The sequence below is a fragment of the Nanorana parkeri genome, unplaced genomic scaffold (genome assembly GCF_000935625.1).
Source record: "Nanorana parkeri isolate BGI_ZX_2015 unplaced genomic scaffold, ASM93562v1 scaffold1790, whole genome shotgun sequence".
In the NCBI taxonomy this organism is placed as follows: Eukaryota; Metazoa; Chordata; class Amphibia; order Anura; family Dicroglossidae; genus Nanorana; species Nanorana parkeri.
The window spans coordinates 22,199-45,221 of record NW_017308058.1 but is presented as its reverse complement, the minus strand read 5'-3'; the positions used below and the strand labels follow the sequence as shown (position 1 = coordinate 45,221).

General features: G+C 38.5%; 1 protein-coding gene across 1 annotated transcript in view; it reads right to left on the bottom strand.

Moving 5' to 3' along the window:
* Positions 1-917: 917 nt before the first annotated feature.
* TMEM38B (transmembrane protein 38B) overlaps positions 918-23,023 on the bottom strand; it is a 34,462-nt gene continuing 12,356 nt past the window's right edge. The window contains exons 2-6 of the mRNA XM_018571591.1: positions 17,464-17,620; positions 12,402-12,586; positions 9,644-9,731; positions 7,633-7,750; positions 918-1,187 (exon numbers count right to left, since the gene is read on the bottom strand). Coding sequence (XP_018427093.1) covers positions 945-1,187; positions 7,633-7,750; positions 9,644-9,731; positions 12,402-12,586; positions 17,464-17,620 — 791 coding nt within the window. The 3' untranslated portion in view covers positions 918-944. The remainder of the gene's footprint in view (positions 1,188-7,632; positions 7,751-9,643; positions 9,732-12,401; positions 12,587-17,463; positions 17,621-23,023) is intronic.

The window sequence follows — 23,023 nt, the reverse complement described above, 5'->3', positions numbered from 1 at the left end:
AAGAAAAATTACAAGTGCATTAATGTTTGCATCTAATTTAAATGGATTCACAGGTACAATGCAAAAGTATTTTTCCCCTTTTCATTTTCTCCTTTCTTGCATATTTTTAAATTCCATTTCAACAGATCTTTTTGTCAGTTCTAGTACAATAGGAATGGAATATTGTTTTCATGTAGTGTAATTTCTCCTTTCTTTGAGAAAGGAATGCGGTGATTTCAAAAATCCAATTAAAATTTAAATAGTTAAATCGGATAGTTTTATTATACTGGACACGCCTGGATATAATCAAACAGCTAACTCTATTTACCCATTATTTAGAACAACTTCAGTTAGGAGTTAGAATTTTGCACCTATGATTGCACATTTCATTATCATCCACACCAAAAAAATTTAAATGAAAAAAAAAAAAAAAAATAGTGTTTTTATCTCTTACTCTATTCATATACTGCTATTACAAAAAGATCTGATGAAATTAACTGCAACATACTGCAAGCTGAAAAGTGGGCAAATACATTTTTCACAGAACAATGTTGAAACAATGTAGGGAAATATAAATATGGGAATTATGTAATATGGTAGATGGTTTCACATTAAATACAAGAACAAAAGAAAACTGAATACATAAGCATCAACGTATGATCTTGTGTACATCAGTAAAGGGCAAATCCCAGGAACCAGGAAGCCAAATGTACACAAACCTTTACAGCTGAAGCCCAACTTTCTGAAAATTCTCTGTTGTCATCGATGTCAAAATAAACGTTCTTTTTATGTATAAATGCCTGCTGGCTCCCACATTGGACTGACTGGTTCCTGAAAGAATCTGACCTTCCATAGTGTTAATACAACCTGAACAAAGCCATTACATTTCACATTTCAATCATCACAAGCAATTCACATTTTGTGCTTTAACAGTTGGCATGAACAACCAAGTATTTCCAGGTTTATCAGTCAGTTTCAGTTACTTTTTTAACAGATCTCTTTCTTGTGGTTCCACTGGAATCTGGATTTTTCTCGCCATCAACTTCCTTGTCAGATTTTTCTTTTACTTCTGGCTCTACTTTGTCATTGGCTAGGGGTCTTTTTTCAGCTGCTGTTGGGGCTTTCTGCAGCTCGAACAGCCAGCGACTCATAACGTTTTCAAAGGGTTGAAATGGAGAAGCGGAAGTCCGTGTTATCATCATGGTAACCTAAATAGAACCAAGGCATAAGCATATTTGTATGACATGGAATATCCAATTTCTCGACTGGAATAAAAGTGGGTTTTTAAGGAGATATTGAATTACAAATTTCAAACAATGACCTTTGATACCTACAAACACACAAAGCAGTAGCCACATGTTGCAAAACAGGGTAATTTACAAACAGGCTAGGCAAATGAAGTAAAGTTCAGAGTATATTTGTACATGTTCCTGACCAGGTTTCGAAAAAACATTTCTGCAAGTGATAAAATGTTTGCAAATACAAAAAGAGAAAATGTATTGCAATTCTATGCAAACATATATTTCCAGATATTTTCAGTAACAAATTTAAATCCTGTTATAAATCTGTTACACTAGGTTCACTACGTGCATCTATTTCCCCAAAAATGAAATTGTATGATGTATTAGAATTAGGTTACCAATCGACTCCCAGCACCTTAAACCTATATGAACCCACTTGAGTCCCAGGGCTCTTTAAGTTTTTGACCAGTGATAGATTGCAAAACAAACAGCAATTGTAAGACAGTCAACCTATGAAAGGAAAACAGTCTGATGTCGAGCTGTAGCTCGCGGTATACTGAGCTTAGGGTAACGGGAGGACGCTAGTTTGTGTCCTCCCGTTTCCTAAGGAAAACTATGGGGAAAAACACTGACCCCATAGTTCTCCTTTAAGATTGTAAATGTTTTGAACATTTGTAATGAATAAATTTATAATAGGGTTACTTGTAACTGAAGCAAAAAAATCCAAAACAAAATGTAAAACTAAACAAAAAAAATAAAAAAATAGTTTCTAGTCTTTTTTTTGTTTTGTTATGTATATAAGTAGGCAATGATGCTATAAAGAAAAAAAAAAAGTTATACTACTCTGATACATAAAAAGTAATACAAGTATGCCTTAGTCACTTGGTGGAAACACGGAAGGGCCCAGAAACTATAGGTGCATTCTGGCTGCCAATGGCTGAAAACTGTCAGGTCAGTTTTTTGTAACCATACTGCATTTACAGTGGCGCAGAAGTGGTAGGAACCCAGAAACTACTGCAGAATGACTACTTAGCAAGTTAGAGGCCTTAAGATTTTAGGCTGGAGGTATAACTTGGCCATTAAACCCCAATTTTTCAGAATGCACTAGGCAGCAAAATCAGGAAAAAAAAAACAAGTACACATTAACGAAATTGTAAATTCAGTGATGCCATGGTAAAAACTGCATCCAACAATATAATCAGCTCCCTCTCCCATGCACAAGCGCATGAGTCACAATTTCCCTTGCTGGCCAATAAAATTTGGCCAATGACTAGACCCTTGAAGAAATCAGGGAGAACACGTCAGCAGCGGCAACGGACATTGGATCGCTGGAGCAGGGGCATCAGTGATTTGATTTCCGCTTAACATATTATACATCTTGCATGTACACTGAAGCATGCATACTGAAATGTGAAGTCAGTTTTTGAACAGAGTTATATTACAAAACTGATTTTGTAGCAATGATATGCGTTGCATACATTTTTTTTTTTTAATCCCTTAGGTTTTCCTTTAAAGCTGCACTGCTGGCAAGTAAAAATCATTAAGAGCTTATTCAGCAGTAATTGTTTTTTCCAAACTGCATTAATGCACATTATGTTGCGAGTTAACATGTGTTGTGTTACAGCATCCGTTTCATTATGAATACTTTGCCAACAAACCTCAAAGGACCAACTAATATACATGTATGAGTGTTGTGATGTGCTGCCATGTTTTGTGTTGGTAGTTGAGAACTATGGGGTAACCTTAGGGTGGACATATACCGTCATCTCATGACCCAAAACTCAATATATAGCGAGCTATAGCTCACTATATACTGAGAGCGCCGTAGCCGGGATGGATCCAGACAATACTGTCGAGATCCACCCAGCTGGCTGATTGACAGCGGGCTCTGCCTATCTAGAGGCAGAGCCAGCTGTACCCGCCCCCTCCCCTGTCCTTTCCTCCACTCAGTGCAGGAGGAATGGAGGGGGGGGATTTCTGCGGGGAGCGGTGACCAACAGTCCCCACTCTTTGCAGGGAGATGATTGGGAAGTGAACGAGAGACAGTATGTGTTCGCTCACTTCCTCATCAATAGACCCGGAGTGACAGTTTCATTGTCACACGTCGGCTCTTACTATGGGGATGAGTGAAAATCACTCACCTCATAATTCTCCTTTAATGCACATTGCATCTAGGTGCCATCCACAATAAATAGCACCAAGCTGGACCGTACATAGAGAACTGGTATATTGGCCTCTTAAATCCCTTGTACAGCAGAACTTAGACTAAATACAATGAGCAAAATCAGTTGTGATTCACTGCTTAAGTGCTAACATGGACGATGCTGATATGAGGAAAGAGTGAAAGAGAAATTACTTTATTAGTCTGCTGCTTTTCTTTCACTGTCCAGTCAAAGGCTCAGGGCAGGAAGGGAACATAGTTGTATTATTCCACTACAGCAGAGACGTTAGGTATCCAGGCTGGTTTTACCATGCGACAGGGCTGTGTAAATTTTAGGAATGGATGGAAAGTTGCCTAGACTTCAGCTTTAAAAATAATTGTAATTGCTTTCATGTGCTAGGAGTAAAGATTTTGTGTACATGGTGAGCCATTGTATCCCATGTACTGAGTTTTGAAATACCTGCATGCTGCTGATCTTTCTTTTGTACCCAAAACTGATATGTCAGCTTTGAAAAGGATGCTGGAGGGGGACTGAATCACCTAATGACTTCTTACATTTCCTGTAGATTTCAGCAGCGAGATCCTTTTGTGCAGTCCCAAGCTATGAAACCCCCAGTCATTATGTTCCACTTCAGCCATTTGTGCCACTCTTACACACAATACAGTAAACTCCCAGTTATACGGTACTCATGGGGATCGGTAGATGCAGGATAACTGTAGTCTGTTTGCTTGAGCGTTAATAGTAACTCAAGAAAGTTCTCTCGCAGGTCCTCTCCTCTGCTCAGTGGGCAGGTGCAATAGCTAGCCTGTTTTGGCTATTTCAAATTGCAGTAGCCAAATAGCAGGCTGGCTATTGCTTCCCGTTTACATTCTGCTGCAGATTGCAGAATCTAGCCGCCTGCCGGCAGCAAGATTTAACGAAGAATTTCGTTAGCAAATAAATACATTTAGATGCTAACACAATTTTTTTAGAGTGCATATGGCCTCGATTTTTTTTTTTTGCTGGTTGCTTGAGAGTGCTTGTCGCTTGAATGCCAGATAATGGGGAGTTTACTGTATTAGGAGTAGGCAGAAGGATTTACAAATTCAAGTGTAAACACTCAAATCCTGGAGACATATTAAATCAATTAACATCTAGCTGCAACAGAAATCATTTAGGCAAGACTTTTGTAGTTATTGGGAACCAACTAGCTTGAGTTGATTTTTAAATGCATTACAATAGTGAATAAGGAGAAGCTGCTTTTAACAAAAGACAGATTTGTTAAAGAGTAGTTTGGAAGGGTGCCATTTTACTGAAGGTCCATATTGCTTAGCACATTCCAGCCAACCCTATTTACAAAATACAGATACAGGGCTGGAAAGACCCCAGATGCAAATAGGCCTAAACTAATGGTACTCATTTTTATAGAAGGAATATTCATATTATATGTGGCTCTTTGAAAGTTTTGCAAATTTGCAAGTAGTATTTCTTTTTACACCAAGTAGAAAGCAAATAAATAATTGCAACCAGTAATGCAGAGCCTTACAAAGTGTTAAATCTGAACCCCAGTTATAAATAAAACACCCCAAAATACAGTTAAGTATCCATTAAACAAATATGAAATGTATTTTTAAATGCAGCTAGTACAGGTACTTGAATTGACCTTGATATTGGCGTATTGTAATCACATGTACAACAGGACTCAGGCTGGGAGAGGCAGCAGCAGAAGCCAATCAGGTATGCTGCACGCACATTTGCGGACAATGAATCTGCTGACTGGAAGAAAGAGCAGTGTGCACAGATAGGTGAACTGCTTCTGCTCCTTCACAGTCCAATTACTAAGGGCTTCCACTGAACCCTGTATACTTACCCTACCCATGCTCCCGTACAGCACTTTGCTACACTGCAGCCGGTGCCGAATTCAGCTGCGTCGGCGGATGGTGCAATGGAGGTATGGAGGTATGGATACACAGTGTCTTTCGGAGGTAATCACCCCCTTGGTTTTTTTCCTGTTTTAGTGCATTGCAAGCTGGAATTAAAATTTGATTTTTTGGGGGTTTGTACCATGGGATGTACACAAAATGCCTAACACTTTGTAGGTGTAAAATAATGGTTTATTGTGACACAAACAATAATTAAGATAAAAAACAAATCTTGAGTGTGCAACCAAATAACTGCAGAAGTCCCATCATCAGTTGACAAAGGTCCACCTTTGTGCAATCAAAGTGTAACATGATATTAGTATAAAATGGACCTGTTGTGATATACCCTTGAGTCTGCAACACCACTAAGCAAGCAACATGAAGACCAAGAAGCTCACCAAACAGGTCAGAGAAAAAGCTGTAAAGTACAGATCAGGGTTGGGTTCTAAAAAATTCTCAAACTTTAAACCTCCTATGGAAATATTGAATCAATTATAACAAAATGGAAAACATATGGCACCACTACAAACCTGACAAGAGAAGGTCATCTGGCAACACTCAAAGACCGGACAGGAAGTGAATTAATCAGAGGTGCAACAATAACCTCAAAAGATAACAAATTAAGGTACTGCACGGAGGAAATTAGAGTATTTGTCCACAGGACTCCATGCACTCCACACAGTGGGGCTTCATGGTAGAGTGGCCAGAAAAAAAGCCATTGCTGTAACAAAAAAATAAGAATACATGTTTGGAGTTTGACAAACAGCATGTGACAAGACTCCCCAGACACATTGAAGAAGGTTCTTTGGTCAGATGAGACTAACACTGAGCTTTTTGGCCATAATGGGAAACGCTATGTGCAGTGCGAACACAACACTTCCCCAGGAGAACACCATCAGCTGGGACCGGAAACCTGGTCTGGATTAAAGAAAAAGTTGATCGCACTAAATGAAGTGCAATTCTAGAAGAAAACCTTTTTACTTTTAGTCTGCCACAGATTTAAGACTGGGATGGAGGTTCACCTTCTGGAAGGACAATGATTGCTAAAGCTACACTGGAGTGGTTTAAAGGGAAACATTTAAATGTCTAGGAATGGCCTAGTGAAGGCCCAGACCTGAATCCAATGGAGAATCTGTGGCATAACTTGGCTATACACAAACGCAACCATCTAAACTTAAGGGCTTAAACAGTTGTTCCCTGACCAAAAAAGCATCCCATAGTATTCCTATGGTATTTTTATGCTCTTTTAACACCAGCGCAGCCCATTCCGGTCCACACAACAACAAAAATAATACTGCTGGTCTCGTTTTCTCTGGTCCATAATGCACTGGAATGCATTTAAAAACAAGATAAAATCATACAAACGCACTGTACTACACCTGAAAGCCAATTTTAAGCTAAAAACGCACTGGAACGTGGCAAAAAACACAGGAAAAATGCACTGCACTGTGTTTGCAGATCTGCTCCAGACCTGATGTGGACATGGTGTGAACATAGCCTCAAGGAGCTGGAGCACTTTTGCCTTGAAGAATGGGAAAAAATCCCAGTGGCCAGATGTGCGAAGCTAGTGGAGACATATCCCAAGAGGCTTGCAGTTGTAATTGCAGCAAATGGTGGCTCTACAACGTATAGACTGAATATTTATGCACACTTAAGATTTATGTTTTTGTTGTCTGAAATTATTTTTTTTGTCATAATAAAAATTATTTTACATCTACAAAGTAGTAGGCATGCTGTGTGTACAAACCCCCCAAAAAGTTAATTTTAATTCCAGGTTGAAATGTAATAAAACAGGAAAACACCAAAAGGTGTGAATACTCTCAGAAAGCACCGTACCTTGATCTTAGAGCTCAGTTTGCATCTCTTTTCAAGTTTTCCTTGGCTTTATGTCTACCATTCGCACTTTCCTTCTGTTCAATCAGAGACTTATTTTCCTTCTGCAGTCACATCCAGGGAGGTTGACTACACTATCCTAGACCATAACCTCTATAATTACATTTACAACTGTGGTCACAAGAACATTAAGCTGCTTGGAGATAGTCTTCTAACTTTGACATGCTGGTCTACAACACTCTCCTTTGCTTTCTGGTCTATGTACAGTGTGGTACACACAATACCACCAAACAGCAGAATGATCGCTTTTCTCCTTTTAAATAGGCTGACTAACATGATTGGATCCTATCTCCAGGTTAAAAAAAAAAAGGGATTTTATGGTAAACAACAACTCATCTTAAAACAATTTTCAGCACATAGTAAAACCAACATAGGTCATGTTTAATTTGCAAAAAAATGTCGTGTTCCAGTAACGCCTTCCTGTAAAAACAAACAATTTACTTGCACCATACCTACCTTTGTAGTAATTAGAAACATGGTGTAGATAAACATAAGGTGGTATCTTGCTATAGGGAGAACCTGAATTTGTTGCAGCGTGAACAAAACAGCTCCAAATAGACTGACTTTAACAGGACTGCAAATAAAGCAAATATTACAAAGCATTACAAAATAATATTATAAATATACTGTATATACATTTAAGTGGGCCAAGCCGAGAACACTAAAAGCGATTCTCAAAACTTGACTGCTTTAGATCCTCAATTGCAATATTGTAGGCCTTGGTGCTACAGGTAGTGTTAAGCATGGGAAAGTGGTTTACAAAAAAAAAGCAGACATGAGCAAAGGACTAGCAAGCATTGCCTATCGGCTCCCTTCAGCTGATCTTGCCCCATTACTGACTTACCATGCTTTGCTCTGCATTGGGTCTCCATGTGGAAGTGGCCATATGGTGGAGGCACAGCTTTGCTTCCTTACGTCAGCAACTCCAGCAAAGATAAACTGTGAGCAGCACTGGAGTGACATCACTAAATCTTACTCCGAATCTCATGAAACTAGCAGTTGGATCCAACACTGCAAATGTACAGCTATAAGGCTGCAAGCAAAGGGGTGCCTAAGCACCCTTGCATATCAGGAAATGTAGGGCTGCAACTTATGATTATTTTCATAATCTATTAGTTGGCCGACTATTTTTCAGATTAAATCGGATTTTAAAAAAATTAAATACCATTCTTAATTTAAAATTAAAATACACAAATGCAGTGTTACAAGTTTACTTCTGAATAAAACTGCGTGCGCAATATTTTGCAATTGCACTGCACTGAAACGCACGGCATTGTGGTACCATGTGTGCTTCAGTGCGTGCGATCACACTGTGGGTGGGAGGTGCGTTTGGGGTGCCATTGAAATGAATAGCACCGCAAAGCACCTCCCGCAGCAGAATTTGTCAGGCCGAAACCGAAAATGACTTTTTTCCCACCTTTTATCATTTTATTTTTTTAAATAATTGTATTGTAAGCACATGGCACTTGGATAGCGTCAGCCAAGGAATGACAGCTGCCAGTTGCAAGATTCCACAGATGGCAGATTAATGTAAATACAGCAGTTAGTGGGGCTGGTGCAATTGCCAGCCTGCTATTGGGCATTTCAAATTGCAATAGCAGGCTGGTTATTGCACCCGCCCATTGCTAGCTGTGCCCTCCCAGTGTGGTGGAGAGAGTTGGGGGATCCAAGCAACTAATCGATAATGAGAATAGTTGGCAACTATTCATCGATTAGTTGATTGCAGCCCTAAGGAAATGCACTGTAATTTTTTAGAAAGAGTTCCAGGCATAGGGTATATTTTCAGATCACTGCTTAGGCACAATTCACATTTCTAAATGTCCCCCGTAACATCAAATCTTCACTTTTTGAGGTCAGGTCAACTTTAAGCCAAACACTTCACCTTAAAGTGGAACTAAAAGTACAGAATACTTACCTCCCCCTCCAGTGATGCGACATCCGTAAACACTCTTGTTGGTGCTGACTGATCTTTACCCGATCTTCTTGCAGGCTCTGCATCTTCAGCCACCTTGATGATTGGCAAGCCTGGGATGACCTAACTCTCATACATGTGCACAGGGTTTCATTCATCCTAGATCCAAGGCACTGAGCCACGCATGCGTACAGGAATCAAGTTTATCTTGTCACCCTGGCACAGAGCTGCGCACATGCGGGTCAGTCTACATTTAGGAGAAGAGGAGCTGGCAGACACATATATAATCTCTTCTGCAAAAAAATGCCTTCCTGCAGCAAAGTTTAAATTGGGTCTATAGTTCTTCTTTAACCCTAACACTTAACTCTTAAGCACAAGAAAACCTTTAATCGTTGCCCTAAAATGCTGGACTCACTTGGTGGTGGCCAAGTACTGGTGCCCCATATTAACAGTATTGCTCTAAACCACCCCAGAAAAAAAGTATATCACTTTCTGCCAAAGACTCGTTCAAATATAAACATTAAAAAGGAAAAACAACAAAATAGATTTGCTTACAATGACATTTTCAGTAGTTCATTATTTTCAGGTTTCCAGACACCTCGGACTAGTTGTTCAAAGTTAGAAATCAGACCACCACCTGCAGCTGGAGACAAAATATGCATACCATGTATTTAAAACAAACAACCAGCGTAAATGATTTGCTTCATGCTCATCCTAAAATAAGCATAAATTGAGGACCATTAACTGCCTAACAACAACAAGCGCTGTTCCAGATTTAAAGCATCATTTGGTTATGCCATTTCTGACCTCCTAAAATTGCTAACATAGGCTGTAGCCCAGGGTGGTACAAAGCTTCCCACAAATGATGTTGATAACTGTCTAACACATTTTATTGTATTATGAAACATTATTGGCTGCCATCCTGCCAGCCAGTGCAATTTAGCTGGGTTCTCACGGTCGCTGTTCCTATGCAGTTAGGGTATTTTGAACTGTGTGCATACAATTCACCTACTCCGAGAACCAAATTCCTGCTAGAAACAAATTCCTAGTAAAGAAGGGTGAGGGTTTACCCTACTCTTCTATTCATTAGTACATGTACTGTTTTAGAGCACCAGTCTCAACATATCCATCCTTAGCCACGAAGAACCCTGTGCAGTATGTTGTCTGATACTAAAACTCACCAAACTGACCTGGCTAAGATGGGGTGGGGGAGAGACAGCAGTTGTAAAGAGGCAAGAAGAATAAATCCAGACTTGCCTTCTAAAGGGGCGATAATGAGCTAGGACTAGCAGTCAGACACACGTGTTATTGCAGTGGGATGTGTTTCGGCTTATTGGAAAAACCTATCCTTCCTTTTTCTATAAAGGAGATGAAAAGATCAAAGTATGATCATACTCCGTTACCATCAAGTAAGAACCATGGCAGGCCACAAAGCTGCAGTCACTGATATGAAAACAGGAAGCGATTTCTCCAACTGTCCTTCTTGGGGAAATACCTGCTTGTCTGTGGGCAACCTAACCAATGAAAGAGCAAATTTTAAAGTACCAAGTAAATAAATCATCCTAGTTGTGGTTTTCCAATTATGTCGGTTTTAAAAGGCTTCAAAAAAGGAAAATGCTTCTTTTATACAAGTAGAAGTGATTGGTTTGCTGTCCCTACCCCAGGAAAACAAAGAGCAGATGACAGCTGTTAATTGCATAGCAACTGAGCCACTGTTTTGCTACTGTATGCAAGGTCTGTGGCCGAAGACAGATGATAGCTGTCATATACCAGTCCATAAGTACCACTAGTTGAATTCAGTTAAGTTAGAATCACTTTACTCAATTACCTTTCCTTCCTTTATAGCTGGTGGATTCATTTTTTTTTAATACATTCCTTTTTTTATTTATAATAAATCATTTTGGAGATAAATATTACATGCATTTATTTTAACATTTGCATTTCAAAAACACATTTTCCATATTTATGTTTTTCTTAACAGAGACATGTAAATATACTAAATTACTATATACGCTGACTATTATCCAATTTACTGTTTACTGCATCTCATTTTGCTACCATTTTAAAATGCCACAACTATGATTTATTTGCATATTCTTATCACAAACATTTAACTGCACTGATTCTGGATACTACTAACCATTGCATTGTTTCCTGCTATAGAAACAAACTCTGCTCCTGCTGTTTTTAAAGTGAAGGAATATGGAGGCTGCCATAGCTGACCTCTGTCAGACTGATACTTTGTTCTCAATACTTTCCAAGACACTGACCAGGAACAAGTATAAAGATAAGAAACTGGCTGTATTTTCCGAGTGTTTCTATGGACTATGCCGCTGAGAAATAAAATAGAAAATGAAAATCAGTTCCCTGCCTTTAGAAGGAACCTGCAAGGACAGAATTATGGGAGTTGCCGTTCCTAAGAATTCTAGCTGCCTGGCTGCCTCAGACTTAACACATTAAAATGAGTGCAGTCAGAATTCATGCATACTTGTTCTAACTCAGTGCCTAAGAAAGAAATAAAGCAATGGGATCAACATGGCAGCCAGTCAGCCAGCAATCTATCATGTCCTTTTCAGTACAGTTTTCATTCAAATTTTGCCTATTTGGAAGTTGTGAATCATCATCAATAATGGTTGTACTTTAAGACTGCATTACAATGCTTTAATGGCCTGTTGCCCAACCTGCAGCCTTTAGGTACTTGTGTGGACCTTGGACCCCAGCAGTCTGTAGTGGCAGTAATCACTACTAGCCACATCTAACATGTCCCCAAAACTCACTGTATTTTTCAGCATGTCTCTAGTCTCCACCCAAACCTGTAGCATGTCCATAATCTCCAATTATCATTTTCTCTTGTATGTCTGTAGTCTCTTAAAGTCTTACATAACATAGGTTTGGAGTGATACTCCTTAATAAACCACATATTTAAATTTTGTATGGCATGAAGCTGAGAGCAAAATTTAAGTGCACGATTTCATTAACATCTGCTCACAATTGCTAGGATAATAAAACGTGATTATTATCAAAGGTCTTTGTCCTAAGCAAAATGCATAAATATTTTCTACCACACCTCAGGTGTTTTTGTACTAGCAAAAAGTATACTGTACTTAATCCATCACTATTCTCACATTTTCCTTGCTACAGTAACAGTATCCACTTTTTAAAAAGAACATTCAACATTTTGAAGTTTTATGATCGTCACTACTCTAGAGTTGCTCTGACATGATGTAGTTACAGTTCGAAAAATAGACGTTTTGTTTTAGCTCTCCTTTACATTAAATCTACTTCAATTTGCATCAAAAAATTGTCACATTACCTTTAGCCCAGCCATTTGCAATCATGACAAGCCAGGCATCCTTAAAACGGCTATGTGCCTGTGTGATTCCAGATAAGATCTTCCAAGTTCTGGTCACTTCCTTCATTGCTGCAGCAGCAACTCGGAGAGGTAGGAAGCTGAAGATTCTGTAGACCAGGTCATGTGGAAAGTAATATACCATATACCTAAATGGCAAGAAGGAAAAAAAACTTTTCAGCATGCAGCCTATGTAAAATACACTTATCGGCCACTATTAGGTATACCTGTACAATTGCTTGGTAACACAAATTGCTAATCAGCCAATCACATGGTAGCAACTTAATGCATTTAGATGTGGTGAAGACTACTTGCTGAAGTTCAAACTGAGCATCAGAATGGGGAAGAAAGGGGATTTAAGTAACTTTGGTTGTTGGCGCCAGACAGGCTGGTTTGAGTATTTCAAAAACTGCCGATCTACTGGAATTTTCATGCACAACCATCTCTAGGGTTTACAGAGAATGGTCCGAAAAAGAGGAAATAGCCAGTGAGCGGTAGTTGCGTGGACGAAAAAATGCCTTGATGTCAGAGGTCAAAGGAAAACGGGCAGACTGGTTTGAGATGACAGAAAGGCAACAGTAATTCGTTGCATCAGAGGTATGCAGAATACCATCTCTGAACGCACAACACGTCGAACCTTGAACCAGATGGGCTACAGCAGCACAAGACCACACCGGGTGCCACTCCCGTCAGCTAAGAACAGGAAACGGAGGCTACAATTCGAACAGGCTTACCAAAATTGGACAACAGAAGACTGGAAAAATATTGGATGGTCTGATGAGTCTCGATTTCAGCAGCGACATTCAGATGGTCGGGTCAGAATTTGGCGTAAACAACATGAAAGCATGAATCCATCCTGCCTTGTATCAACGGTTCAGGCTGGTGGTGTAATGGTGTGGGGGATATTTTCTTGGCATACTTTGGGCCCATGATGCTATCATGTCAATATGGACCAAAATCTCTGAGGAATGTTTCCAACACCTTGTTGAATGTATGCCACAAAGAATTAAGGCAGTTCTGAAGGCAAAAGGGGTCCAACCCAGTACTAGCAAGGTATACCTAATAAAGTGGCCGGTGAGTGTAAGAATAGACAATCCCAGCTTTTATTCTGGGGAAGGGGGGAGAGACAATGCTGCTGGATTACCAATAAGCAAAGTATAGGAAGCAGACCCAAAGAAGCAGTATACTTTCCTTAATGGGGCTTGTTCACACTTGCGCAGTCGTACGTGTGGCTAAAAAAAAAACTAAAAAAAAGTACATGCATGATTTTCTCGGTGGTTGCAGCGCGTTTTGCACGAATATGCAAAAAAAAAGAAAAAAATGCACTGAACTGCAAACGCTCAGGTGTGAATGGAGCCCAAGGTCATATGTCTACAGGCTTCAGTGGCAGAAAACAAAGTGAAAGTGAAGCTTAATTGTAATGTTTTTCTCTCATTTTCAATCGCAGTAAACAGATTCCAATAGCCACATTTTGTTCTGCTGAATCCTTTTATTTTCAAACATCTACTCCCGTACCTATCAGAAATGGGATACCAGCAAATGACAAATACAAGATGACCTCCGATGCAAGAATGAAAATTCTCCAGTTGGTTCAATTTTAAAAGTCTATCATTACAAAATTATCTCTTTTGTACTGTATATACACACACATTGTATTACAAACATTACATGACGCATTCCCAGAGCACTATGGAATATCTAAAGATAGCATAGCAGTTATCTTTATTCAGACAACAAGCCCTCACTAAATCCTTGATGGAACCCTTAAGAAGAAGTTGTGAGAGGTGAGCCACTACTCTGACATTCACGTATCTGTCACTTAAGTGCTAACCATAGTATCCAATACTGTGAAATTAACCCATAAACATAATTGGTCGGTTGTGTAAAACTTCTCTGGTATACTGGGACATTAGCAATTATTATTTTTATTTTATTTATTTATTTTTTTTTGGGGGGGGGGGGTCCTAAATTTAGCTGTATTTTAATGTTAAGGAGAAAAAAACAAATTAAAAAGAAAAATCAGTGCCTGGGTGTCTGCTAGGCACATAGGACATATACATAGAAATCTTTTATATTTACAATTGGAGGAATTCACATTAGCATGGTCACCCCAAGAACTTTGTATTAGGGGCATATATAAAAAGATTAAATCTAATCTGCTTTATGGTTTGTTCTGTTCTTTTGCTTCACAAACACACTTAGTGGTGTGCTTTTTGAAGAATCCAGGTCAACGAATGAAAGGCAAAATGCAGATCAACACAACTCCCATTGCAGCATGATACACTTTTTCCATGCACAGCAATGAAACACATTGGTGGAAACAGAATCCATTTTTACTACCTCTGTATAAACACAAGACAATGAATCTAGTAAAACAAGCCCTTACTGAAAGAGATGGTTCACTCAAAAGTTATAATTTAGTAACAGGTGGAGTATGTTGTCTAACAGATTTCAAACCAACAGAGTACCCATAACATATAAGAAAGGCAAGTGTTTAAAATCTCAAGCATCTAACAATGGTAGCCCTTTACCAACCACCACATACCAGTGGGTAGCTTTATGTATTTTGTACACAAGGTACTGAAGACAGATAGGAAAATAAATGAGATAAGATACCCGAGACATACAGACAAACATGAAAATTGGATACACAAGACAGGCAAATATATTACACGAGATACCCAAGACAGTAAGATAGCAATGTAAAATATATGAGAGATTAGAATTTTAAAAAATAGATTTAATATCTGAGACAGATTCGACTAGAAAGACAGAAAGGGCCCTTCTGTATTTAATGTGTTTGTATCTCTAATATCCTGTTACCTTTAGGCTATAGTTGCTATAATAATATGATGCCAGCAGATGGCACTGGAGTTATAGGAATTTTTCAATACAATGGGCTGTAATCTTTAAGCAAGTTGTTTTTAATGTAATATTTGAGCTTCATATTGCCAAAAAGCGGTCAGCTTTCAAATGTAGTTAGGCAGGTATACTGTACACAAATCATTTGAAGGATCAGTCTCTGAATGTACAGCAACCAGTTCCAAATTCTGACAAAAAAAAGATTAAAGCAAAGTAATAAAAGTGCCATGTAATGTGGCACTTAACCCCTTCATGACTGAGGCCTTTTTCTTTTTCCATTTTTTGCACTCATGTTATATTCCCCATTTTAGGCCTGAAAATTACTTAAAACCCCCAAACATTATATATATTTTCTGAAAGCCAAGACCCTATAGAATAAAATGGTGGCAGTTGCTAATTTTTATGTTGCACAATATTAGCACAAATCCTTATCAAACCCCAAAATTTAGTGAAACATTTACTTAAATGCCCCAAAACACAATAAAAATATAAAAGATGAGGTTACAATGAGTAAATAGATACCAAACATGCCCAGGTTAAAAATTGTGTGCGTCCGTGAAACGGTGACAAACTTTAGTACCATTAGACAACGCTTTAAAAGCCCCCCCAGGTCATCAGTTTAGAGATACCCAAATATACTGACCCTAGCCAAATCTCCTGAAACTAGCATTTAGAGGCAGCAGTGACTTAGATATCACTATGCAGATATTAGACTATATGCACAGTGCGGTGGCACACTCACATTCCAGTAAATCTTTTCAGGGTACTGCTTAGGCTTAATTACACATTTCTCAATGTTGCTATATCACATACAAAATCTTCACTTTATAAAAGGGAGACCCACTTTAAAATATCTGCTTTCAAAAAAAAAAAAAGTCATACACTGGGAAAAAAAAACTTAATTAATAAGTGTTAAAAAGGGTTTTCATATACTTATCTACATAAAAAGATAGAGTATTGAAGGAAAAAACAAGCACACACGCTAAGGCCCTATTCACACCTGCGTGCTCTGCGATCACGTGTCAAAAGCGCACGTTTTCGTGCATGTTCGGGACATGTTCGCGGAAACCTGGCAAAAACGTGTAACGCGCTTGCAAGGTCACTCATTTTTAACGGCACCGAAACATGGCCAGCAAGACACATGTTTGCGCTGCGTTTGCACGCATGAAAATGTGAACAAGCAGAGAAGCAAAAGCTGCAGAAGGGATGTCACGCAAAATACCACAGGAGCTTTTTTTACCACATTTGTGAACCCGGCCTTATAGATCCTGTTCACAACATTGCCCTAGTGCGCGTGTATTATAAATATGAAATGTAAAGAAATAGTTAAAACATTTACAAAAAAAAAAATCCTTCAACAACTGCTAACACATTAGTCAGACCCCCATTTAGCCGCACAGCTGTATTAGTTTGTCAACTTAAAGTAGTATTAAACCCTCCTCTTTTTAACCGGTTACATATTCAGGTATATGTTGAAAACATATACAGCAATATGTTTGCATAAAATCTGTCCCCAGCCACTTACTTTGATTACTATGAAAACTGCTTCCGCCTCTCGCTTTCTAGGACTTTTGGCCAGGGCAGTCGATCACCGTAAAAGGTCAGATGACTGCCCGTGGGACTACATGCCACTGTTAGCCCCTCCCCTGCTCATCCAGCCCCAAATCTTGGCTCACTGATTTTTGGAAAGTTCACAGATATGGTCATCACAATATCACCCTGTCTTTTGTTTTGCCTGTAGCTAGTCTAGTGCACAGAGACCACTAGAGGCAGAGAATACACAGTAAGAAGGACCCACAACAATCACTGCACATTTATTGGATCATTTGAAACCAGTCTGCCATACCCAGAGCTGTGCAGTGATGCTGAAACAAGTGCGGTGGCAGCTGTGATTGGGCAGAATTACCGGGGGGAGGGGTTTGTCCTGGGAACTGGAAGCCCTTTGGTAGTGATGGCTTTGATAGTGCTCAGAACATTTTACCTATTAAACCTTTTGTCCCTTAATTGACCAGAGAATAAATCTTATTACAATAACTGGTTTCTGAAAAAACAACACCAGTTTAGAGGTTTAATTATTTCAGGCACATGGACTGCAAATGCATTGGTATTGATTTATATAAAATCACATTGCTAAAAAATAAAAATATGCAATAGTCAAACTTACCAAATCACAGATGCAAAAATGATATTAGTGCTGTTTGAGAAGATAACTATGGGAGGTTCTGCAAGCATTAAAGATGATAAGATTCCCCCACCAAAGCAGCAGAGCATGGCACTAAACCAAGATGCCATAGGACTTCGCGATGCCACATCAACAGCACCTACAAAATAAAGGTTAGACAAATTTTGAATGCATTTCTGGAACCTCAGGAAAGAGGAAGACTATAAGCTCAAAACTTCTGCCTGAGGCTTAGATAGGTGCCAAGTTTAAAAGGAGGCAGGTGTAGGCATATGCATCTTTAATATACATTTAATGCATGTTCAGACATTAATTTTTTTTGCCCTTGACATGTGTTTGGGATACATTTAGAATTGGTTTGATCAGCAACTGTCACTTTTTCATTTCTCAGGGTCATTTTAATAGAAACACCTCAAAATGTGCAGACACATTGGAAATGCATGGTCTGAATTTGCCATGAATTGATAGCAGTACAAGATAAAAAAAAAAAAAACCAGATGGAATGTAAGTGAATCTAGAAAAATGTAATACGACACTGATCTACACACATTCAAAATGCTTCCTAAGCACATTTGAAATACAGATTCCAGGCAAGCCATCAAGTATATGTGCTCAACTCTTTACATTGTAATCAGTGCATTCATTTGTCAGTTTGTGATTGATTTGGGATTCCCAAGTTTGTTTCTCAAATTATAAATTATTAGATAACTAGTATGAACAATTTGAGTGTATCCACTGGTTGCCCACCTAAGGACATTAGACAATTCATGTCTAAAACCCATAACTTAGTCATTAAAACCAAGTTGTATATCACTTATTGGCAGACTCCCTTGTCGGAGCTCATTTTAAAGGTAAAAGCTTATTGGCTTGTTTGAATATTTTTTGCCATCAATCCATTTTTCAGTAAGTGTAGGAGTTATGCTTGGGGTGCTAGCTATCCAGCTAAGCATCTACAATTGTGGGATATCAGTTGTTTCCTGAATTTTCTTCACAGTCTACCATTTATAGCAAATCAAAGTTTAAAAAAATAAAAAATGTTCTGTATACTTTGCAATCATTCCTTCACCTTTTCTCATATAATGTGTCACTGACCATATGTATTTTGAAAAACAAGTCATTCTTGGAGTAGAATTAATATTCTACATGGCTAAAATGATAACATTTATTGAAGAACTAAAAAATGTAATCAAAGTCCCAATCAAAAATAAATTAATAAAATAATAAAATCAGGGTCCACAGAAAAAATAAAAAATAAAATAATAGCATACAGCACATAGTATAGCAGATGGTATTTTCAGGTTAGAATATAAAAATCAAGGCTCTTATTAGCTACTACAGACAACATCAACACTTCTCATTTAAAGCATGATTAAACCCAAGAACAAAAATGGAATATATTTAAGCTTGCCAGTCCTTAGCCTAGGAAGGGAAGGAAAAAAAAAAAAAAAAAAAAACCAACAACAGACACCACATCTAAGAACATTTTGAGCAAGAACAGAAAATACCTGTTGATCTTGCTAGAAATGTTTTGTCCTCGTCACTTCCTGTGAAATAAACTGGAAGCAAAACACTTTCATCTTTCTCGTTTCAACAACTAATCCGTAAACCCATATATATGTAATAAAAGGTAAACAAAAAAGGAAAATATGTCTGAAGTCCAGCCTGGTGACAATTATGGCTCCTTCCATAGATACATACGGGAGTGAGCATAGGCACCTAGAGACGCAGGAGGTTTGTTATTTTTAGGATTACCAAGTGAAATCAAAGAGAAAAAAGGTCTATAACAAATCTAATGCAGGCACCACATTGAAGGACTGGTAAGCTGCAATAGATTACATTTTTGTTTTTATTATTATACAGGATTTACATAGCACCAACAGTTTGCACAGCACTTTACAATATAAAGACATTTACAATACAAGTCAAGCTGGTTAGGAGGGTCCTGCCCATGAGAGCTTACAGAATGTTTTACCCTTTCATTCTATATTTCATTAAAAACTCTTTCCTACAAAAAAGCATCACCTTTTAAAAAAAAATAATAATAATTTTTTAATTATATTTTTTAGTTTGCAATATTTTGAGTGGAAAAGTTACCTTGTGGGGTTATTATACACAATTTTGAAATATGTTGTTCCAAACATTCTAGATTTCGGTGTAATTTCAATAAACAAACATTTATAAAGCACCTTTCTCCCCCATAATCATATTTTAGCAATCTGCAATGGAAATATATAGTACGTGCTCCTTTGACAAATCACACAACTACTTTTAATGTATTATGTGTGTCTATTAAATCGCACTGCAATGTTTAAAACCCACAGAATGCAAACTAATATCATAGTTATGCAGTCATGATATGAATATGACCACCTGTTCTTCCCATCACAGATTTATATTTAGCTAAAAAGAGGAAGCATGCTATGCCTTTCCCATTCTGTAACCGAGTTTGCACTGAATCTGGGTCTGAGTCATAAACCTTCACTTGACAGTTTTAGATGACAGTCTCGTCAATGATGCCAATAAACTTCAAATGCTGAAGGTGAGCTGACAGACCTACTTGCAGAACAAGAAGCAAAATGATTAATAGGTGTGGACAAGGTGTATTGCAGGCAAGGAAATTAATTAAACAAGTTTTAACTAGCATGTAGCATGAAAAGAGGCATGAGATTTGGTAGATTGATTACAATTCCACATCAGAATATGGCTTGCTTTCTTCCAGAGCTCAAACTCACTTCCTCTCTTTCAGACTCGAACACAGAATGTAAAAAGGTGTTTACCCTCACCAATGGATCACCCGCATTGTAATGCTAATGTATGAATAAAATTGGAATGCCAGGTAGATGGTTAAATACATATAGTTACCGTTTCATCTACTAAACCATTTCTTAGATTAGTCATTCTGGTGATACACATACCTATGCCAGTTAGGTTAATAACTTTGTTACTGCCCGATTCAGTATTCCTGCATCCCTAGGTAGAGCCCTGCTCAGTGGACATACAGTAGGTGGTGAAGCGGATTCATTGTGAGGAAGAGGTAGAGGCAAGAAGTAGGGAGGCAACATAAACTAACTCAGGAACTGTGTATTTCACCTGTCGTGCAGTGTGGGAATGTATGCAATCACAAGTCCATTGGCAGGAAGTAAATTTAGTATTTAGCCATAACGTTTAAAACCTTGTTTTTGTGTCTGACTAGTGATTGTATGCCCACAACAGGCAAGGGTAGGGTGGTGGAGATAGTGAGGTTAAGCACAGTGATGGGGTGAGTGTGTGGGGTGATCAGGTGTGCTGCAGAGACTGGATGAGCGGTCTGGTTAGGTGTTCAGGTATGCTGGCGAGAGCAGGGGAGTAATGGGGTAGGGCGTTTAGTAGTGGTGGTGAGAGTGGGCAATGGGTGGGGCTTTAGGAATTCAGATGTAGTGGTGAGTGCAGTTGATGGGGGTTAGGCACTTAGGAGTGCTGGTGAGAGTGGAGGCGGTTTATATATTGTTATGCAACTCTGGATACCCATGAAATACACTAGATTTAAAAGAAAAAAAGAAAATTAAATTTGGGAAGCCAAATCGGTAATGTCTTTCAGGGAAAAAAAGATCTATTTCTAGGTCTTCCTTCCCACAGAAGCTCATATCATCTCACATAAACAGGAGTCTATTTAACACACTAGACTAACTGGGATTGCCCAGCCATTCTAAAATCATAAGCCTAAATAGGTTTCAATTCAATGACATATCCAGTTGCTGAAGGGTGAGTGGATACAGCTAAAACATTTAGTTTTTTTAATTAAAATGAGTTTGTAAAAATACTTTTCTATGGATTCAATATTTTGCCTAAACTTTTTTTATTTTTAGTAGTATTTAAATACAATGAGGCTGATTTTGTAAGCAAGTTGAGAATCTTGACAAAATAAATAGCATGGAAATTCCCTTTAATTATCCATCACACATGATTGAGCATTTAAAGTGAACAGAAATTTGCTTTTCACATGATTGGTTAATTGAAGTGAATATTTAAAAGGAGTTACTAAAGGGTAGGCGTTTTTTCCTTCATGCATGCTCTACGTTAAAAAAAAAAACTCCCAGCCAGTACTTTTCTAAAACCCCTGTCCCCCCACACTTACTTGTGGTTGCTTTTATCCCTTTGAGCGGGGGGAGGGGGGGGGGGGGTCTTGCTGCAAGCTATGCATGTCTGAGAACGCTTGCTGATGGAGACACCTGCACATCGCAAGGGAGGGCCAGCGGTTTGGGGACAACTAGAGAACGAGGAAACTAGAAAAAGGAATTAAAAAAAAAAATAAAGGCACTTCAGTCATGTCAGGCCCTCTTAAGAAAAAAAAAACTAATCAAATATAATAATGAAGGTCTAATATCACATTAAATCAATTTATTGGATGAAGATTCTCAAAACCTTAAAGACGCCCACCCGCTCTGAGCAGACTTCCGTCCGGCCGTTCACAAACGGCCATGGACGGAAGGTGGTTAATAAATCAGCCCAGTTCTGACTGGCAAGAGTACAAAATCAGACCACATTACACTCTCAGACTAAAGAGTGATGGCTGAAAATTATGTAGATAATAGCTGGAGATGAAATGATGAATATGACTGGAAATCGAAATGGTACCTACACTTCAGGGTCTATTTATAAACTATTCATAGGGACGTTCGTCCTATAAATATCTGAACATTCATTCTGTTTGAATATATGCAACAATGAACTTTTAGTTGTTTTTTTATAAGGGAATGTATTTTGAAATATTGTATTATGGCCACAAGATGACACTGAGGAGCAAAGAAAGTAAATACTTACCTATGCTCCTTTAGCCAGCTCCGCATAAGGCTATAATGTGATATTGCATGAAAACATTTGAATTCCATTCTAATTGTAACGAAAATAAACTTGGAGTGGTGGAAGTAAAGAAAAAAAGATAGTGGTGGTGTGCAATATAGTGAAATGGAAAGTGTAAAATTATACAGCAATCAATGCAGACTGGCACCGGCTATAGAGGACTACAAAACCCAGCAAAAGCACATTATACAGCACAATGCAGAATACCGCCAGCTATAGAGGAATACAACAAATCCCAGCAATAGTACATTATAGCTGGCGGCATTCTGCATTGCGCTGTATAATGTATTATTGCTGGGATTTGTTGTAATCTTCTACAGCTGGTGGTATTCTGCATTGCGCTGTATAATGTATTATTGCTGGGACTTGTAGTCCTCTATACAGCGCAATGCAGAATATCACCAGCTATAGAGGAGTACAACAAATCCCAGCAATACATTATACATACAGTGTATAATGTATTGCTGGGATTTGTATTCCGATGTATAATATACAGCACAATGTACCATCAGCTATAGAGAAATACAAATCCCATCAATACATTATAGAGCACCATGTGTGGGAAAGTGCAGTCTTCCAGCAACGTGCTTCTGAGATCGGACCTGTCTATCAGCAGCTGTCATCCCCCCACACCTGCTCCTCCTTACTACATCTCCCCGCGTCCCTGTGCCGATTGTGGATGGGCAGGAAATGTGAGGCGGGGAGG